At 49.5% G+C, this 14,730-nt stretch overlaps 1 protein-coding gene across 1 annotated transcript in view; it reads right to left on the bottom strand.

Annotated features, from left to right (window-relative positions):
- otog (otogelin) overlaps nt 1-14,730 on the bottom strand; it is a gene marked incomplete at both ends in the record, with an annotated part of 58,309 nt that overhangs the window by 4,530 nt on the left and 39,049 nt on the right. The window contains 20 exons of the mRNA XM_079291941.1: nt 511-615; nt 1,372-1,547; nt 1,870-1,945; nt 4,709-4,749; nt 4,919-5,017; nt 5,786-5,887; nt 5,971-6,075; nt 6,194-6,298; nt 6,396-6,605; nt 7,036-7,224; nt 7,815-7,953; nt 8,233-8,453; nt 8,630-8,816; nt 8,903-8,992; nt 9,225-9,376; nt 9,479-9,656; nt 10,294-10,816; nt 11,627-12,128; nt 12,391-12,590; nt 12,830-13,925. Coding sequence (XP_079148067.1) covers nt 511-615; nt 1,372-1,547; nt 1,870-1,945; nt 4,709-4,749; nt 4,919-5,017; nt 5,786-5,887; nt 5,971-6,075; nt 6,194-6,298; nt 6,396-6,605; nt 7,036-7,224; nt 7,815-7,953; nt 8,233-8,453; nt 8,630-8,816; nt 8,903-8,992; nt 9,225-9,376; nt 9,479-9,656; nt 10,294-10,816; nt 11,627-12,128; nt 12,391-12,590; nt 12,830-13,925 — 4,496 coding nt within the window. The remainder of the gene's footprint in view (nt 1-510; nt 616-1,371; nt 1,548-1,869; nt 1,946-4,708; nt 4,750-4,918; nt 5,018-5,785; nt 5,888-5,970; nt 6,076-6,193; nt 6,299-6,395; nt 6,606-7,035; nt 7,225-7,814; nt 7,954-8,232; nt 8,454-8,629; nt 8,817-8,902; nt 8,993-9,224; nt 9,377-9,478; nt 9,657-10,293; nt 10,817-11,626; nt 12,129-12,390; nt 12,591-12,829; nt 13,926-14,730) is intronic.

Here is a 14,730-nt window from a genome sequence, read left to right as displayed (position 1 = left end):
TACTCCTACTACTACTACTACTCCTACTACTACTACTACAATTACTCCTACTCCTACTACTACTCCTACTACTACTACTACTACTACTACAATTACTCCTACTACTACTGCTACTCCTACTACTACTACTACAATTACACCTACTCCTACTACTACTCCTACTACTACTACAATTACTACTACTCCTACTACTACTACTACTACAATTACTCCTTACTACTACTACTACTACTCCTACTACTACTACTCCTACTCCTACTACTACTACTCCTACTACTACTACTCCTACTCCTACTACTCCTACTCCTACTACTACTACTCCTACTACTACTCCTCCTGATGGCTAATCTGACTCCGGCTGAGTTACACAAACAGGGACGAAAAACACTATTTGGGAATAGATAAGACTTGTTAAACTGAAATTGCAGTGAGAACCTAATATTCAGTATTACTGTTAAACTATAACTGATGTAGTTATCGTTATAGTATATGATGTAGTTGACTTCCTACCTTGTAGAGAACAGTTGTCCCGTTCTCCTGTTCGTAGAGGCAGGAAATATTCTTACAAACACCGCAGCACGTGGTCTGGTCCTTCGGGGGAACGTAGATCTGATTCTGAAACACGGGGAAGAGTAGTTTTAGGAAATGGTGACATTATATATATATATATATATATACATACAGTATGTATGTGTGTGTGTGTGTGTGTGTTTAGGACCACGAGCAGGAGCAGTCGGTGGCCTCAAGGTACTCAAGGTAAAACATGACATCATGTTGTGGTGGCCAATATATTTTTTGTGATGTTGTGACATCACTATGATCAATTATCTTAATAAATTCAAATCTATGAAGTTCATTAATTGTCTGCCAATGCTCTTCTAAAGTGTATGTATATCTTTACTGATTCAGTCTTTTGTGCTGTTATCATCCTATTCCTAGTATCAGTTAAGGTTCATCTCGTCTTAAAAACAGAACAACAAAAAGGAAAGAACACAGATTTACAGGAAGAGCTGCGAATAACAACTATTTCAAGAATCGATTCATCTTTTCTCGACTAATCTTCGGTCTACAATATGTAAATGTTCATTTCACTTCCTGTTTTGTCCGACACACAGTACACAAATATACATATATATCTATATATATGTATATTTATTACATTTTCTGAGATGCCGAATGTAAACGGTTAAAATTAAAAATTAAGGATCCGAACCAGCGACTTTGTGGTACTTTTGCTTAAAAATGTACTTTAAAAGGTTTGTTGTCCCAGTCTGTCTGTACTGGTTAGTGTGTGTGTGTGTGTGTGTGTGTGTGTGTGTGTGTGTGTGTGTGTGTGTGTGTGTGTGTGTGTGTGTGTGTTGGTGGTCCTACTGGTTGGCAGTGGGCGGAGCAGTTGATGCTGTTGGTGCGCAGCAGGTGGAAGCCGCTCGTCGGGTCGAGGCTGCGGCTGCACTGCCGGCTGTGACACACACCGTCATGGTGCTCCACCAGAGTCTGACCCGGACGCAACACGCTGCGCTCACCGAACACACACACCGCCTCACGCACTGAACACACACACACACACACACACACACACACACACATTAACGTCATCTTTAGTTCAAAGGTTTTTCTCTTTTAAATCATTTAGAGTTCATTTGTTTATTTCAGCTTCTTCTTCTTCTACGCTCCCGATGTGATGTGTGTATTAAAGAATAAGAAGTGATTTAAGAGAGATGACTCATTACTGATTTGTGTGTTTACGCTTTTTAATTGTGAATCAATGTTCATTGTTTTGTAAATATGAATCAAGTTCAAATAAATGGCTGTTGCGAGAGAACGTGTGCAGCAGTAGCTGCTGCAGAACGTAGAGCCGGTCCAACTCACCACACTTGTATCTTTTGCAGGCGCACTGGTTCTGTGGGTCAGACTGGAGGGCCCGGTCCAGCTGGGCAGCTTCTCCCTGAAGAGGACAAAGAGAACCGAACCAGAGACACTTAGAGAACCAGGGACACTTAGAGAACCAGGGACACTTAGAAAACACACAGAACATACACAGAGAACCAGAGACACTGAGAGAACCAGGGACACTTAGAGAACCAGGGACACTTAGAGAACCAGTGACACTTAGAGAACACACAGAACATACACAAAGAACCAGAGACACCCAGAGAACCAGAGACACTTACAGAACACACAGAGAACCAGAGACACTCAGAGAACCAGAGACACTTAGAGAACACACAGAACATACACAGAGAACCAGAGGCACCCAGAGAACCAGAGACACTTAGAGAACACACAGAACATACACAGAGAACCAGAGGCACCCAGAGAACCAGAGACACTTAGAGAACACACAGAACATACACCGAGAACCAGAGACACTCGGAGAACCAGAGACACTTAGAGAACACACAGAAAACCAGAGACACTTAGAGAACACACAGAACATACACCGAGAACCAGAGACACTCGGAGAACCAGAGACACTTAGAGAACACACAGAACATACACAGAGAACCAGAGACACTCTGAGAACCAGAGATACTTAGAGAACACACAGAAAACCAGAGACACTTAGAGAACACACAGAACATACACCGAGAACCAGAGATACTCGGAGAACCAGAGACACTTAGAGAACACACAGAACATACACAGAGAACCAGAGACACTCGGAGAACCAGGGACACTTAGAGAACACACAGAACATACACAGAGAACCAGAGACACTTAGAGAACCAGAGACACTCAGAGAACCAGAGACACTTGGAGAACCAGAGACATTTGGAGAACACACAGAGAACCAGAGACACTTGGATACCAGGGACACTTAGAGAACCAGGGACACTTAAAAGAACACACAGAGAACCAGAGACACTTAGAGAACACACAGAGAACCAGAGACACTCAGAGAACCAGAGACACTTAGAGAACACACAGAACATACACAGAGAACCAGAGGCACCCAGAGAACCAGAGACACTTAGAGAACACACAGAACATACACAGAGAACCAGAGGCACCCAGAGAACCAGAGACACTTAGAGAACACACAGAACATACACCGAGAACCAGAGACACTCGGAGAACCAGAGACACTTAGAGAACACACAGAACATACACCGAGAACCAGAGACACTCGGAGAACCAGAGACACTTAGAGAACACACAGAACATACACAGAGAACCAGAGACACTCTGAGAACCAGAGATACTTAGAGAACACACAGAAAACCAGAGACACTTAGAGAACACACAGAACATACACCGAGAACCAGAGATACTCGGAGAACCAGAGACACTTAGAGAACACACAGAACATACACAGAGAACCAGAGACACTCGGAGAACCAGGGACACTTAGAGAACACACAGAACATACACAGAGAACCAGAGACACTTAGAGAACCAGAGACACTCAGAGAACCAGAGACACTTGGAGAACCAGAGACATTTGGAGAACACACAGAGAACCAGAGACACTTGGATACCAGGGACACTTAGAGAACCAGGGACACTTAAAAGAACACACAGAGAACCAGAGACACTTAGAGAACACACAGAGAACCAGAGACACTCAGAGAACCAGAGACACTTAGAGAACACACAGAACATACACAGAGAACCAGAGGCACCCAGAGAACCAGAGACACTTAGAGAACACACAGAACATACACAGAGAACCAGAGGCACCCAGAGAACCAGAGACACTTAGAGAACACACAGAACATACACCGAGAACCAGAGACACTCGGAGAACCAGAGACACTTAGAGAACACACAGAAAACCAGAGACACTTAGAGAACACACAGAACATACACCGAGAACCAGAGACACTCGGAGAACCAGAGACACTTAGAGAACACACAGAACATACACAGAGAACCAGAGACACTCTGAGAACCAGAGATACTTAGAGAACACACAGAAAACCAGAGACACTTAGAGAACACACAGAACATACACCGAGAACCAGAGATACTCTGAGAACCAGAGACACTTAGAGAACACACAGAACATACACAGAGAACCAGAGACACTCGGAGAACCAGGGACACTTAGAGAACACACAGAACATACACAGAGAACCAGAGACACTTAGAGAACCAGAGACACTCAGAGAACCAGAGACACTTGGAGAACCAGAGACATTTGGAGAACACACAGAGAACCAGAGACACTTGGATACCAGGGACACTTAGAGAACCAGGGACACTTAAAAGAACACACAGAGAACCAGAGACACTTAGAGAACACACAGAGAACCAGAGACACTTGGAGAACCAGGGACACTTAGAGAACCAGGGACACTTAAGAGAACACACAGAGAACCAGAGACACTTGGAGAACCAGAGACATTTGGAGAACACACAGAGAACCAGAGACACTTGAATACCAGGGACACTTAGAGAACCAGGGACACTTAAAAGAACACACAGAGAACCAGAGACACTTAGAGAACACACAGAGAACCAGAGACACTTGGAGAACCAGGGACACTTAGAGAACCAGGGACACTTAAGAGAACACACAGAGAACCAGAGACACTTAGAGAACCAGAGACACTTAAAGAATACACAGAGAACGAGAGACACTTAGAGAACACACAGAACATACACAGAGAACCGGAGAACCAGAGAACACAAACATTAAACCGATAGACTGAGTGAGTTATATGCATCATATTAAAAGCAGAATATATTTAAAGTCATGACGTACCAGGCCACATTTCGGAGAGGCGATCTTTTCACAGGAACACTCTGAAAGCACACAGACATGAACGCTCATCATCTCAACGTTTCTGCTGTGTTCAGGCTTTAAGACAATCAAAAGTCTCTGAAATTAGAACCGATGATTTAAACCCTTTTTTTAAATGTGGAAGTGGATCTTAATCTAAAAGCTCATCGTGGGAGTTTGTACGAGTCGTACCGCATGTTTGGTTCAGACAACAGCGACTCGGACTGGACACGGACGCCACCGACATCCCAACAGGACAGACAAGCAGAGGACACCTGTAGGGCTCACACACTGTGCACACACACACACACACACACAAACCAAAACTAGTCATGTAGGAATCAGCTGTTAGGTGAAAAGTATCTGTTAAATCAAGTATATATATGATATGATGTTATGGACATATTTTAGCAACAAGAAATTGTATTAATACTAAACCAGGCGGCAACCTCCAGTTCTGAAGAGTGAAGTCGATGCTTCATGTCTTAAAGCTGCATTCTCTCTAGTGTCCACCAGGGGGCGACTCCTCTGGTTGTATAGAAGTCTATAGAAAATGACTCTACTTCTCTCTTGATTTATTACCTCAGTAAACATTGTAAACATGAGTTTATGTCTCAATCTCTAGTTTCAAGTCTTCTTCAATACAGCATGATGTTCATTTAGTACATTATGGTCCATTTAGAGTCACACAGACCATAAAGCAGGGGATGCTTTAGGGTGGGGCTACACGGTGATTGACAGGTCTCTACCAGCGATGTATATGGCGTCTCTACGTCACTCCTCCTCAGTCCATATATGGTCACTTCCTGTTCACTGGTTGATGTCCGGATGGACATTAGAGAGAATACAGGATTTAAGACACTTCAGCTTTGGCCTCGCTCCACAGCCAATTCATGTATCGTATGTTTAAACCTGATTCTGATCGTTCTTAAACAAACAAATATAAAGATATCACAAATGATATGCATCTATTATGAAATTCCTTTTTCTTCAATGTTTAAATATCCAGCCTGTGCATGTGAAAACAGAGTGTGTGTGTGTGTGTGTGTGTTGTCTGACCACATTGGTAGGCGGGGCAGCAGTGGTCCGTGGTGTTACCGTCCACCGTCAGCACCTCGCCGTCCTGGCAGAGAGGAGGCGTCTCCGGACACGAAGAACACACTGCGGGTAAAACACACACACACTTCATTCGTCAACCCGCTGACGACTCACCGGTAGTTTCGTGTTTGAATGTTTGAACTGACTGCAGATGTGGGCGAGACAGCAGCTGCCGCCGGCTCTGGTGGCGATCAGAGTCTGGTCGTCTCTGCAGGCGGGAGCGACCGACTCGCAGAGTTCAGGGTCGCACTCTGACACATGAAAGGAAGAGTTCCACGCTTGAGGACAATGTCTATATTCACTTTCACATCTGTGTATTGAACATGAAGCACAAGCCATCAGAGTTCACTGATCAGAGAGGAAACTCACCACACGCGTAGTCCGGACAGCAGGAGTCCTGTCTGTAGTACGACACCAGCTTCTCCCCGTATTTACACTCGGGAGGGATCAAGTCACACAGGCTCTGGTTACACACTGCACACAACAATAAAAAGACACAACGTGAGCCTCAGGTTTCACGCTGCTCTCTGGAGGATGTCAACCTGTAGCTCGGGATCCAGCGCGGCCTCACCGCAGACTTTCTGCGGGCAGCAGCTGGCGTCGTCGGCCAGGCCGACGAGCACCTCCGCTGCTCGACGGCACGCCGGCGCCGCCGCGTCGGAGCAGTTGTACTCCACGGGAGCGACCGTGTCGTTGTCGCAGCGGTACATGCAGCAGGCGTCCTTGGAGGCCTTCCACACCTCGCCGTGTGCACGGGGAGCGCCGGAGCTGTCGGTGCAGGCTGTGAACACACAACATACAGCCGTGAGCTCTGGTTCATTGGTCATGAGCCCACGGCACTGAAGCAGACAGGTTATGGTCTCAGTCTCAAGTTCCAAGTCTTCTTCAATACAGCATGATGTTCATTTAGTACATTATGGTCCATTTAGAGTCACACAGACCATAAAGCAGGGGATGCTTTAGGGCGGGGCTACACAGTGATTGACAGGTCTCTACCAGAGACGTATAAGGCGTCTCTACATCACTCCTCATTACAAATATGGTCACTTCCTGTTCACTGGTTGCCATAAAAAAACAACATGGCGACGGCGAACCAATGGGTGACGTCACGTGACTACGTCCACTTCTTATATACACTCTATGGCGACTCTATGGCGACTCTATGGCGACTCTATGGCGACGTATTTTCCATCCGTAAACTGTCGTCCTACCACACTTGTCCGGCGAGATGCAGAGGGCGGAGTACGGCCGGTGGAGGAGCGTTCCCTCGGGGCACACGCAGCCCTCGGTCAGGCCGGAGCACTGGTCCGGGTCCGAGTCGAAGTCGTGGTGTGGGCAGGACTGAGACGTGCAGGCCGGCAGACAGGCCTGATACCGGAGAGCAGCGCGACACCAGAAGGCTGCAGGAGGAGACGCACGCAAACACGCCACTCAAAGGCAGTTCAGAGCATTTACATACAGCTTCAAGAGACAGAGTGCAAAAGACACATTACAGTTAATACAATTAAAAACTGTCATCGTAGAAAAAATACAAACAAGCAAAAACAGAATCAGACTTTAGACTTTAAGATGACGGGGTATGAATAGTTGACAGGATATTCAACCTTCCTTTCTTTATCATACATTTATTACTGAAGTTGTTTCTTTACAGGCTTTGTATGAAGGTAATAAAGTCGATCATGAATATGAGATATGAGTTTCGAGATCGTTATCCCTCCTCTCTATAGTGGAGGTTACACCTTCAGTCTATGTGCGTATCTGAGTTACACTCCTTGTCCTGTTCCTTTTGTTTGTTTGCGACTTACAAACAAAGCTTTAAAGAAGCTGCCCGGCCACACATGATTCAACTGCTGTGTACATCTGTCTCAACGGATGTGTGAGAGATATGTCACCGTATCACGGTTTGTTATTCAGGCCCTTCACACAGAAGAGTTTCTCTCCGGCTCAGAGAGAAGCTTGTGATGTTTCTAACGTCGGGCAGAAGTCTTACGGCAGTAGTCTGGCCTCCTCCACTCGATGCAGATGTTGAATTTGTGGCACGAAGCCACGTAGGCCGCCAGCGCCACACACTGGTTGTTGACGTACTCGGCATCTCGTACCCAAACCTCACAGAAGGTGCTCGGAGGGACCTGGAAACAAGAAGAAAACATCTCCTGATTAAATGATACAAAGACTTCTTCTGTCATTGTGATACCAGAAAAAATAGATGATTTCAATTTTAAAACATTTAAAACGATTTGTCTTTTACTGAAGAGAAGTGAGCAATAATGCCAGAAAAGGGCTGAAAAACTAAATACATGAGTAGGATTTTTCCTGTGTTTAGTTCAGAGCCAAGCAAAGTGTCTGCCGGCTCCTCCGTATCAGCAGAGGGAGCGTGGGAACGAGTTGACGGACGGGTCGTAACGTACGAAGGCGTGGCAGGGCTCGAAGGCGCCGTGCTGCAGCATGAGCAGGCAGCCGGAGCAGTCGCTCGTGGAGCAGTTGAGCTCTCGGAGGCGGCTGTGGCTGACGTAGCTCGTGGTGTTGGGGACCTGCCAGCTGTCGATGAAAACGGCCGGATCCTCGCTCGCGCCCACCGTGGTGCCGTTGGCCAAAGTTAGGTCGTTTGTTGGGTCTCCGTCACAGAAACCTGAGAGAGAAGGAAGGGTTCACAGAAACACGATATTTACTTAATACTCGTCATGACAGCCAGGATGTGGCTACTGGAGCTTGCTGCCATATGTAGTTACTGGGTCCATTAGAGTCTCTGAAAGCGTTCTGAAGAGCAGCTAATACAGTGAGAAGCGTGCCCGGAGTAACTCCTACCACAGAGGCCCATTGTGTGCAGCTTGTTGCCGGAGCTGTCGGTGTCGATCACCATCATGCCGGTGCTGTGGTACCACTGCAGCTTGAGACCGGCCGGGCTGCGGATCAGGTACATGTTGCCGGTGTCGTAGATCTCAAAGCCGAACTTTTTGAAGCGAGGCTTGGCGTAGCGCGAGTTGACGTAGAGCTGAAAGAAGACGTCATCAGACGCTGCTCGTGTGTGACGGCTGTGTTTACATGCAAAGTAAGAAGATGGTGAGTGCTGCTGCTCACCCTCCGCTGCAGCCGGCTGATGATGATGTGGTTGGATTTGTGCGTGATGTTGAGCGCCACCAGACACAGGTTGGTGAAGTTCCAGAGGAGCTTTGGAAAGAAATTCAATAAGTAAACCTCCCCAAAGTTATGCAAAATGATGCATTAACCTACTAAATGTAGAGTCAAAGGTTTTGAACGGGGGAATTGTGGATATCTCTTTGTATCAAACAGACATAAAACAAATCTATCTAATCTAATCTAATGTATATATACAGTGTTATGGAAGAAAAATAGCCCAAAATCTGTGTTGTGTCTCCCGCTACGTGTGATATTGACTCACTGGTGACTCTGAATCAGCAGGACACTCCTGAACCAGGACACTGACGGTCTCGTCGGGCAGCTGGGTCACGATGTACGAGGCGGCCTTGTAGATGGCAACGCTGTTCCCATCAAACGTGATCACATTCAGATCCGGAAACAGCGAGCAGCGACCTGGAGCACACGGGAGGGACGACAGTGAGAACCTGAAACTATCGGCCACGTCTGAGGGGAAAGAACAGGGTCATATTTTAAACGTGCGTCTGTTTTCCTCACATGGACAGTCCCACTTCGGGCAGCACTTGTCTCCGTTGACCAGAACGGCAAAGCCGAGCAGGCCGCAGTTCGGGGGGTCGGAGGTGAAGGGGCAGCTCTGAGATTTGTTGAAGAGGACGAGCTGGTTGTTGACGCAGATGTACTTCGTGCACTCATCGACGATCTCTGCATACGGAGGCTGGACGGAAACACATTTAAAAAAATGAAAACCAAAGAAGTGACACAACAAAAAACATCAAGATGTTTGTAAGAAAGAAAACCAGTGGAGACCGATTCAAGTAAAGACTAAACTCTAAATCTGCGGTCGCAGCCTTTTCTGGAGCTTCAGTGACTTCTTCAGGTGTCATCACGTGACTTAGTGAGTATGAACATTGGTCAAATGACACCAAGTGGTTGAATACGTTGCCTCGCCCCAAATGAAGTATACGACGAAGAGGAAAGCCAGATCAAAGCAATGCGTCTGCAAGTGTTAGGATGTGATTTGTGAATTTCACAAATCATAAACAAATCAAAAAAGTGGTGCCTTTTTGGTTAATGTACCGTAAAAATAGTTTGACACTTTGGCTTTCCATACCACTCATGTGATTAATACGTGAACCATAGCTTTAGAATGTTTTACTTCAAATAAACTGTATGTTGTGCAATAAGCACCTTTCACTTCTGTATCATATTAATTCATGGCTCTGCTGCTCTAATGGAGGAGAAACACAAGAAAGATATGTTTTGTGTGATAAAAGCAGCAGTTTGTGCTCTTATTTTGAAATGTATGGAAAACGGTGTTGTTACTGATGTGACTGAAGTGAAGATCAACCTACTGTGCACATCCTCGTAGGCGACACAGCCCTGGACGTCGTCACCTCTGCCGTGTGTCTGGACGTTTCCAAAGGTGTGGAGAGCGATGAGGCCGCAGGAGGACCGGTGCCATCGACTCCGTCCCGCTCAGTAGTTCGGACCGAGGTGGCTGCTGGCAGTGACGTCACAGCGGGCTTCTGGGTAGAGGTCAGGTGAGCGTCAGGCGGAGGCGTCGCCGGTCGGGATGTGGACGGCGACGCGTCACTCTCTTTGGTTGTCGGCGTTCTCTCAGGTGTGGCCGACTCTCCGGTGGTCGTCGTGGGGACAGCTGTAGACACCGTGACTGTGAGAGCGGGAACAGACGGCGGACCGTCGGCGGTCACCGCTGCGGTCGTGTCGGCGCGTTCGGCCGCGCTCGACGTGGCGACAGACTCGGCAGATGTTGCGACGGCTGCAGACGGCAACCCTGACGTGGTTGTCGTTCCAGAACTCGAGGGGGCCGACGGTGGACCGAGAGTGGTCGATCTGGTTGTTGATGCCGGGGGCCTTGTTGTTGCCGGGGGCCTTGTTGTTGCCGGGGGCCTTGTTGATGCCGGGGGCCTTGTTGATGCCGGGGGCCATGTTGATGCCGGTGGCCTTGTTGATGCCGGGGGCCTTGTTGATGCCGGTGGCCTTGTCGTTGCCGGGGGCCTTGTCGTTGCCGGGGGCCTTGTCGATGCCGGGGGCCTTGTCGATGCCGGGGGCCTTGTCGATGCCGGTGGCCTTGTTGTTGCCGGGGGCCTTGTTGATGCCGGGGGCCTTGTTGATGCCGGGGGCCTTGTGGATGCCGGGGGCCTTGTCGTTGCCGGGGGCCTTGTTGATGCCGGTGGCCTTGTTGTTGCCGGGGGCCTTGTTGTTGCCGGGGGCCTTGTTGATGCCGGGGGCCATGTTGATGCCGGGGGCCTTGTTGATGCCGGGGGCCATGTTGATGCCGGGGGCCTTGTTGATGCCGGGGGCCTTGTTGATGCCGGTGGCCTTGTTGTTGCCGGGGGCCTTGTTGTTGCCGGGGGCCTTGTTGATGCCGGGGGCCATGTTGATGCCGGGGGCCTTGTTGATGCCGGGGGCCATGTTGATGCCGGGGGCCTTGTTGATGCCGGGGGCCTTGTTGATGCCGGGGGCCTTGTTGATGCCGGGGGCCTTGTTGTTGCCGGGGGCCTTGTTGATGCCGGGGGCCTTGTTGTTGCCGGGGGCCTTGTTGATGCCGGGGGCCTTGTTGTTGCCGGGGGCCTTGTTGATGCCGGGAGCCTTGTTGATGCCGGGGGCCTTGTTGTTGCCGGGGGCCATGTTGATGCCGGGAGCCTTGTTGATGCCGGGGGCCTTGTTGTTGCTGGGACCCTCGCAGTGACCGGCCTGGCAGTTGACCTCTCAGTCGACGTGATTCTGGGGGTAACTCTTGTGGTCACGGGAGGCCCGGGTGTCGATCTGACGGCGGTCGTCTGTGCGATGGTGATGGTCGTTGTCGCCGCTGTGGATCTTTCAGCGGACAACAACCGGGTGGTGACTACGTCCTGGACAGTCGTCGGCCTCGGAGCTGCGGTGGAAGCAGTCGTCGTGTGCGGCGGAGACCAAGATGGAGGCGGCGTGGTTGTAGCTCTCGTTGACGCCTCCGCTCTGCCGGTCACTGGGTGTGTCGTCTCTGCAATCGACTGAACAATGAGCGTGGAGGTGACAACACCTGGTGGAGCTCTTGTAGTGGTGGTGAGAAGAGTCTCAGGTGGAGGCGGGGGAGTAGTCAGTTTCCTGGTTGTCGTGGCTGCAATTTCTGCGGTTGAGATTTCAGGAGGCGTTGTGGTTTTGCCGGTGGTGGCTGTCACAGCAGCTGATGTCACAGAGGTGACAAGCGGCGTTGACGTTACGGGAAGCCGAGGCACTTCAGTAGTTTTAGCTGAAGTGACTTTAAGGACGACAGTTGTAGACGGGACCTCTGGTGGCGTCTTCACTGTGGGGCTAAAGGCCGAGGTGGAGGAGGTGTCCCAATGCCACGGCTCGGAGAAACGAACGGTAGACGCAGGGCGGGTGGAGCTCTCTGCTGTTGGGAAAGTTGGCAAATCAGTGGTTTTCGTAGGAGGCATTGGCGGTACAGTTGGTTTTGTCGTAACAGGAGGGCCTGTGGGCACGGTGGACATCTCTGGAGGTCTGGAAGTTGTGGTCCGAGTGGTTTTCTCCGCTGGTGGGACGGCGGTAGTCCAGGAGGTTCTCTCTGTATAAGTGGTGGTGGAAACGGGAGAAGTCGGGATGTCGGTAATCTTCAAAGATGGAGGTCCAGCCGTTGTTGTGTAATCTGCCGGTATTTCAGACACAGCGGATTCAAGTATGGTCACTTTCTTCGTTGTTGTTGTTCTTCTGTCTGTTGCAGCTGAGGAAGGAGCAGACGGTGCAGTTGTAGTCGATGCAACGTGGATTGGAGATGATGTCGGTATCTCAGGAACAGCTGTTGCAGAAGTTGCAAGTCCAGTGGGAGCGGTGTGCAGAATCTTCTCAGTGGCAGCAGGTGGTGATGTTGTCTCTGGACTTATGTACGGTGTTGTTCCACTGCTGGTGAAAGGTGCAACTGGTGTGACTGATTCTGTGGTTTCAGCCGAAGTGACTGTGGGTAAAGAGGTAGTTCCTGTTTCAACAGGAGGTGAGACGGGGAGAGGTGAGGAGGTTACTGAGGCTGTGCTTGGTAAGCCTGAAGGGATGGGTGCAGTTGTTGTTGTTGTTGGGGGAAGTTGCTCCACTGTTACAGGCTTTGTGATGGTGTCTGTTATTGCAGTGGTAGCTGAACTGGGAACGGTAGTCCGGTCTGTAACTGGAGCCGTCTCTGAGACCGGAGCAGAACTTGCACTCGAGGCGGTTACAACTGGAGTGACTGCTGCTGAATGTGTCGTAGCCTCTGCGGTCTCTGCGGTCTCTGTGGTCTCTGCGGTCTCTGCGGTCTCTGCGGTCTCTGCGGTCTCTGCGGTCTCTGCGGTCTCTGCGGTCTCTGTGGTCTCTGCGGTCTCTGTGGTCGGGTGCACGATAACAGGAGGAGGGGTACTGATGGCGGTCGGCCCTTCGACGGAGCTTGCGGTCGGTGCTGCGGCGGTAGATGGCTGCAGGCTTGTGGCAGCAGTGGTGGAGAAAAGCGGCTGCAGGAGGTCGGTGGGCTTGATGGAGGAGGTGACCCAGAAGGGAGCCGTGATGGCGAAAGGAGCGCTGCTCGTTCTGGACGTGACGGGGCCGGCGGTGGCGCTCGCAGCTCTGGTCGTCCACTCTGCAGCGGTGGGCAAAGCTTCAGTCGCTCCGACGGTAGACGGCGGCTCCTCCACGTCCGGCCTGACAGCGGAGGGCGCTGGTGGAGGAGACGGGGGCTCTGATGTCCTGGAAAGTTCAGGAGCTGCAGAAGTAGAGACGGCGACGGGACGGGTTGGCTCTTCGGGGGCCGGCGGTGCTTTAGACGAGGCTGTCTGCGTGCTAACGGCGGGACTAGTGGTGGTGGTTTTACTGGTGGGAGCGATGGGTGGAGGGGTGGAGGGTGCTGTGGTGGTGGTGGTCTGGAGGGGGCTGGTGGAGGCAGCAGTGCTCGTGGTGGTTGCAGAAGTGACAGCTGCAGAGGACGGTGTTACAGGCTGCACAGCAACTGGGCCCTTAATGCCTGAACCCAAACAACAAAGAGCGAGTTAGAGAAGCACTGACGGAGACAGCGAAGCTTCCTTTGGGTTCGGTGTATTTAGGGTTAGAGGTCATGTTTGTTGCTCTCCTGACTCTTCATCACCTCCGTTCTCTCGTCATTTCAGGGATTTGATTTTACATTTTTAACGACATCATTTTAAGTTATTGTTGATTTGCACACTGATAAACAAGATAATTAAAGAATGTCACTTCATATCAAAACAGTTGCTAAAAGTTAACTAGTGCTGGGCATTATCGCGCGTTAATGCATTTTTTTAATTTATTATAATTATTTTTTTTTTTAATTGAAAGACAAGAGACAATACATATACATAACAACAAGAGGATGACGAGAACAGTGGGATAAAAGCCAGCAAGCATCCTATAGTCAGACTGTCTCATGTTGTATTAGAGATGTGATGTCCCTTCAGGGTTGCCGTAGAGAAAAGGCGACTTCCGCTGCTCTCCCTGGAGACAACCGGACATCGCTGGTAAAGTCAGCAGACACTCAGATCTCCGTGGTCAACTCACAGACACTCACATGTTAGTGCACCTCTACGCTGACATTCACCGTGAACACATTTAAACGGCACAGATCGGGAGCGAAGGACTTTGAAAGTTAACGGAAACATTAACGTGAGACAACATCCGGTTTCTTCAGACGAACATCCGGTTTTCAGAATAAGATGCCAACAAAGTATGAATTATATTCACATTAAGTATGAAACATGCTGCCTGCATCTCGTGAACCAAATGTTATCGCCCTTTTGTTCATATTGCAGTACTTT

This window comes from Melanostigma gelatinosum (assembly GCF_949748355.1).
Source record: "Melanostigma gelatinosum genome assembly, chromosome: 2".
Classification (NCBI taxonomy): domain Eukaryota; kingdom Metazoa; phylum Chordata; class Actinopteri; order Perciformes; family Zoarcidae; genus Melanostigma; species Melanostigma gelatinosum.
Note: the sequence above shows the minus strand (reverse complement) of the source record. Positions and strands in the feature narration are given on the sequence as shown.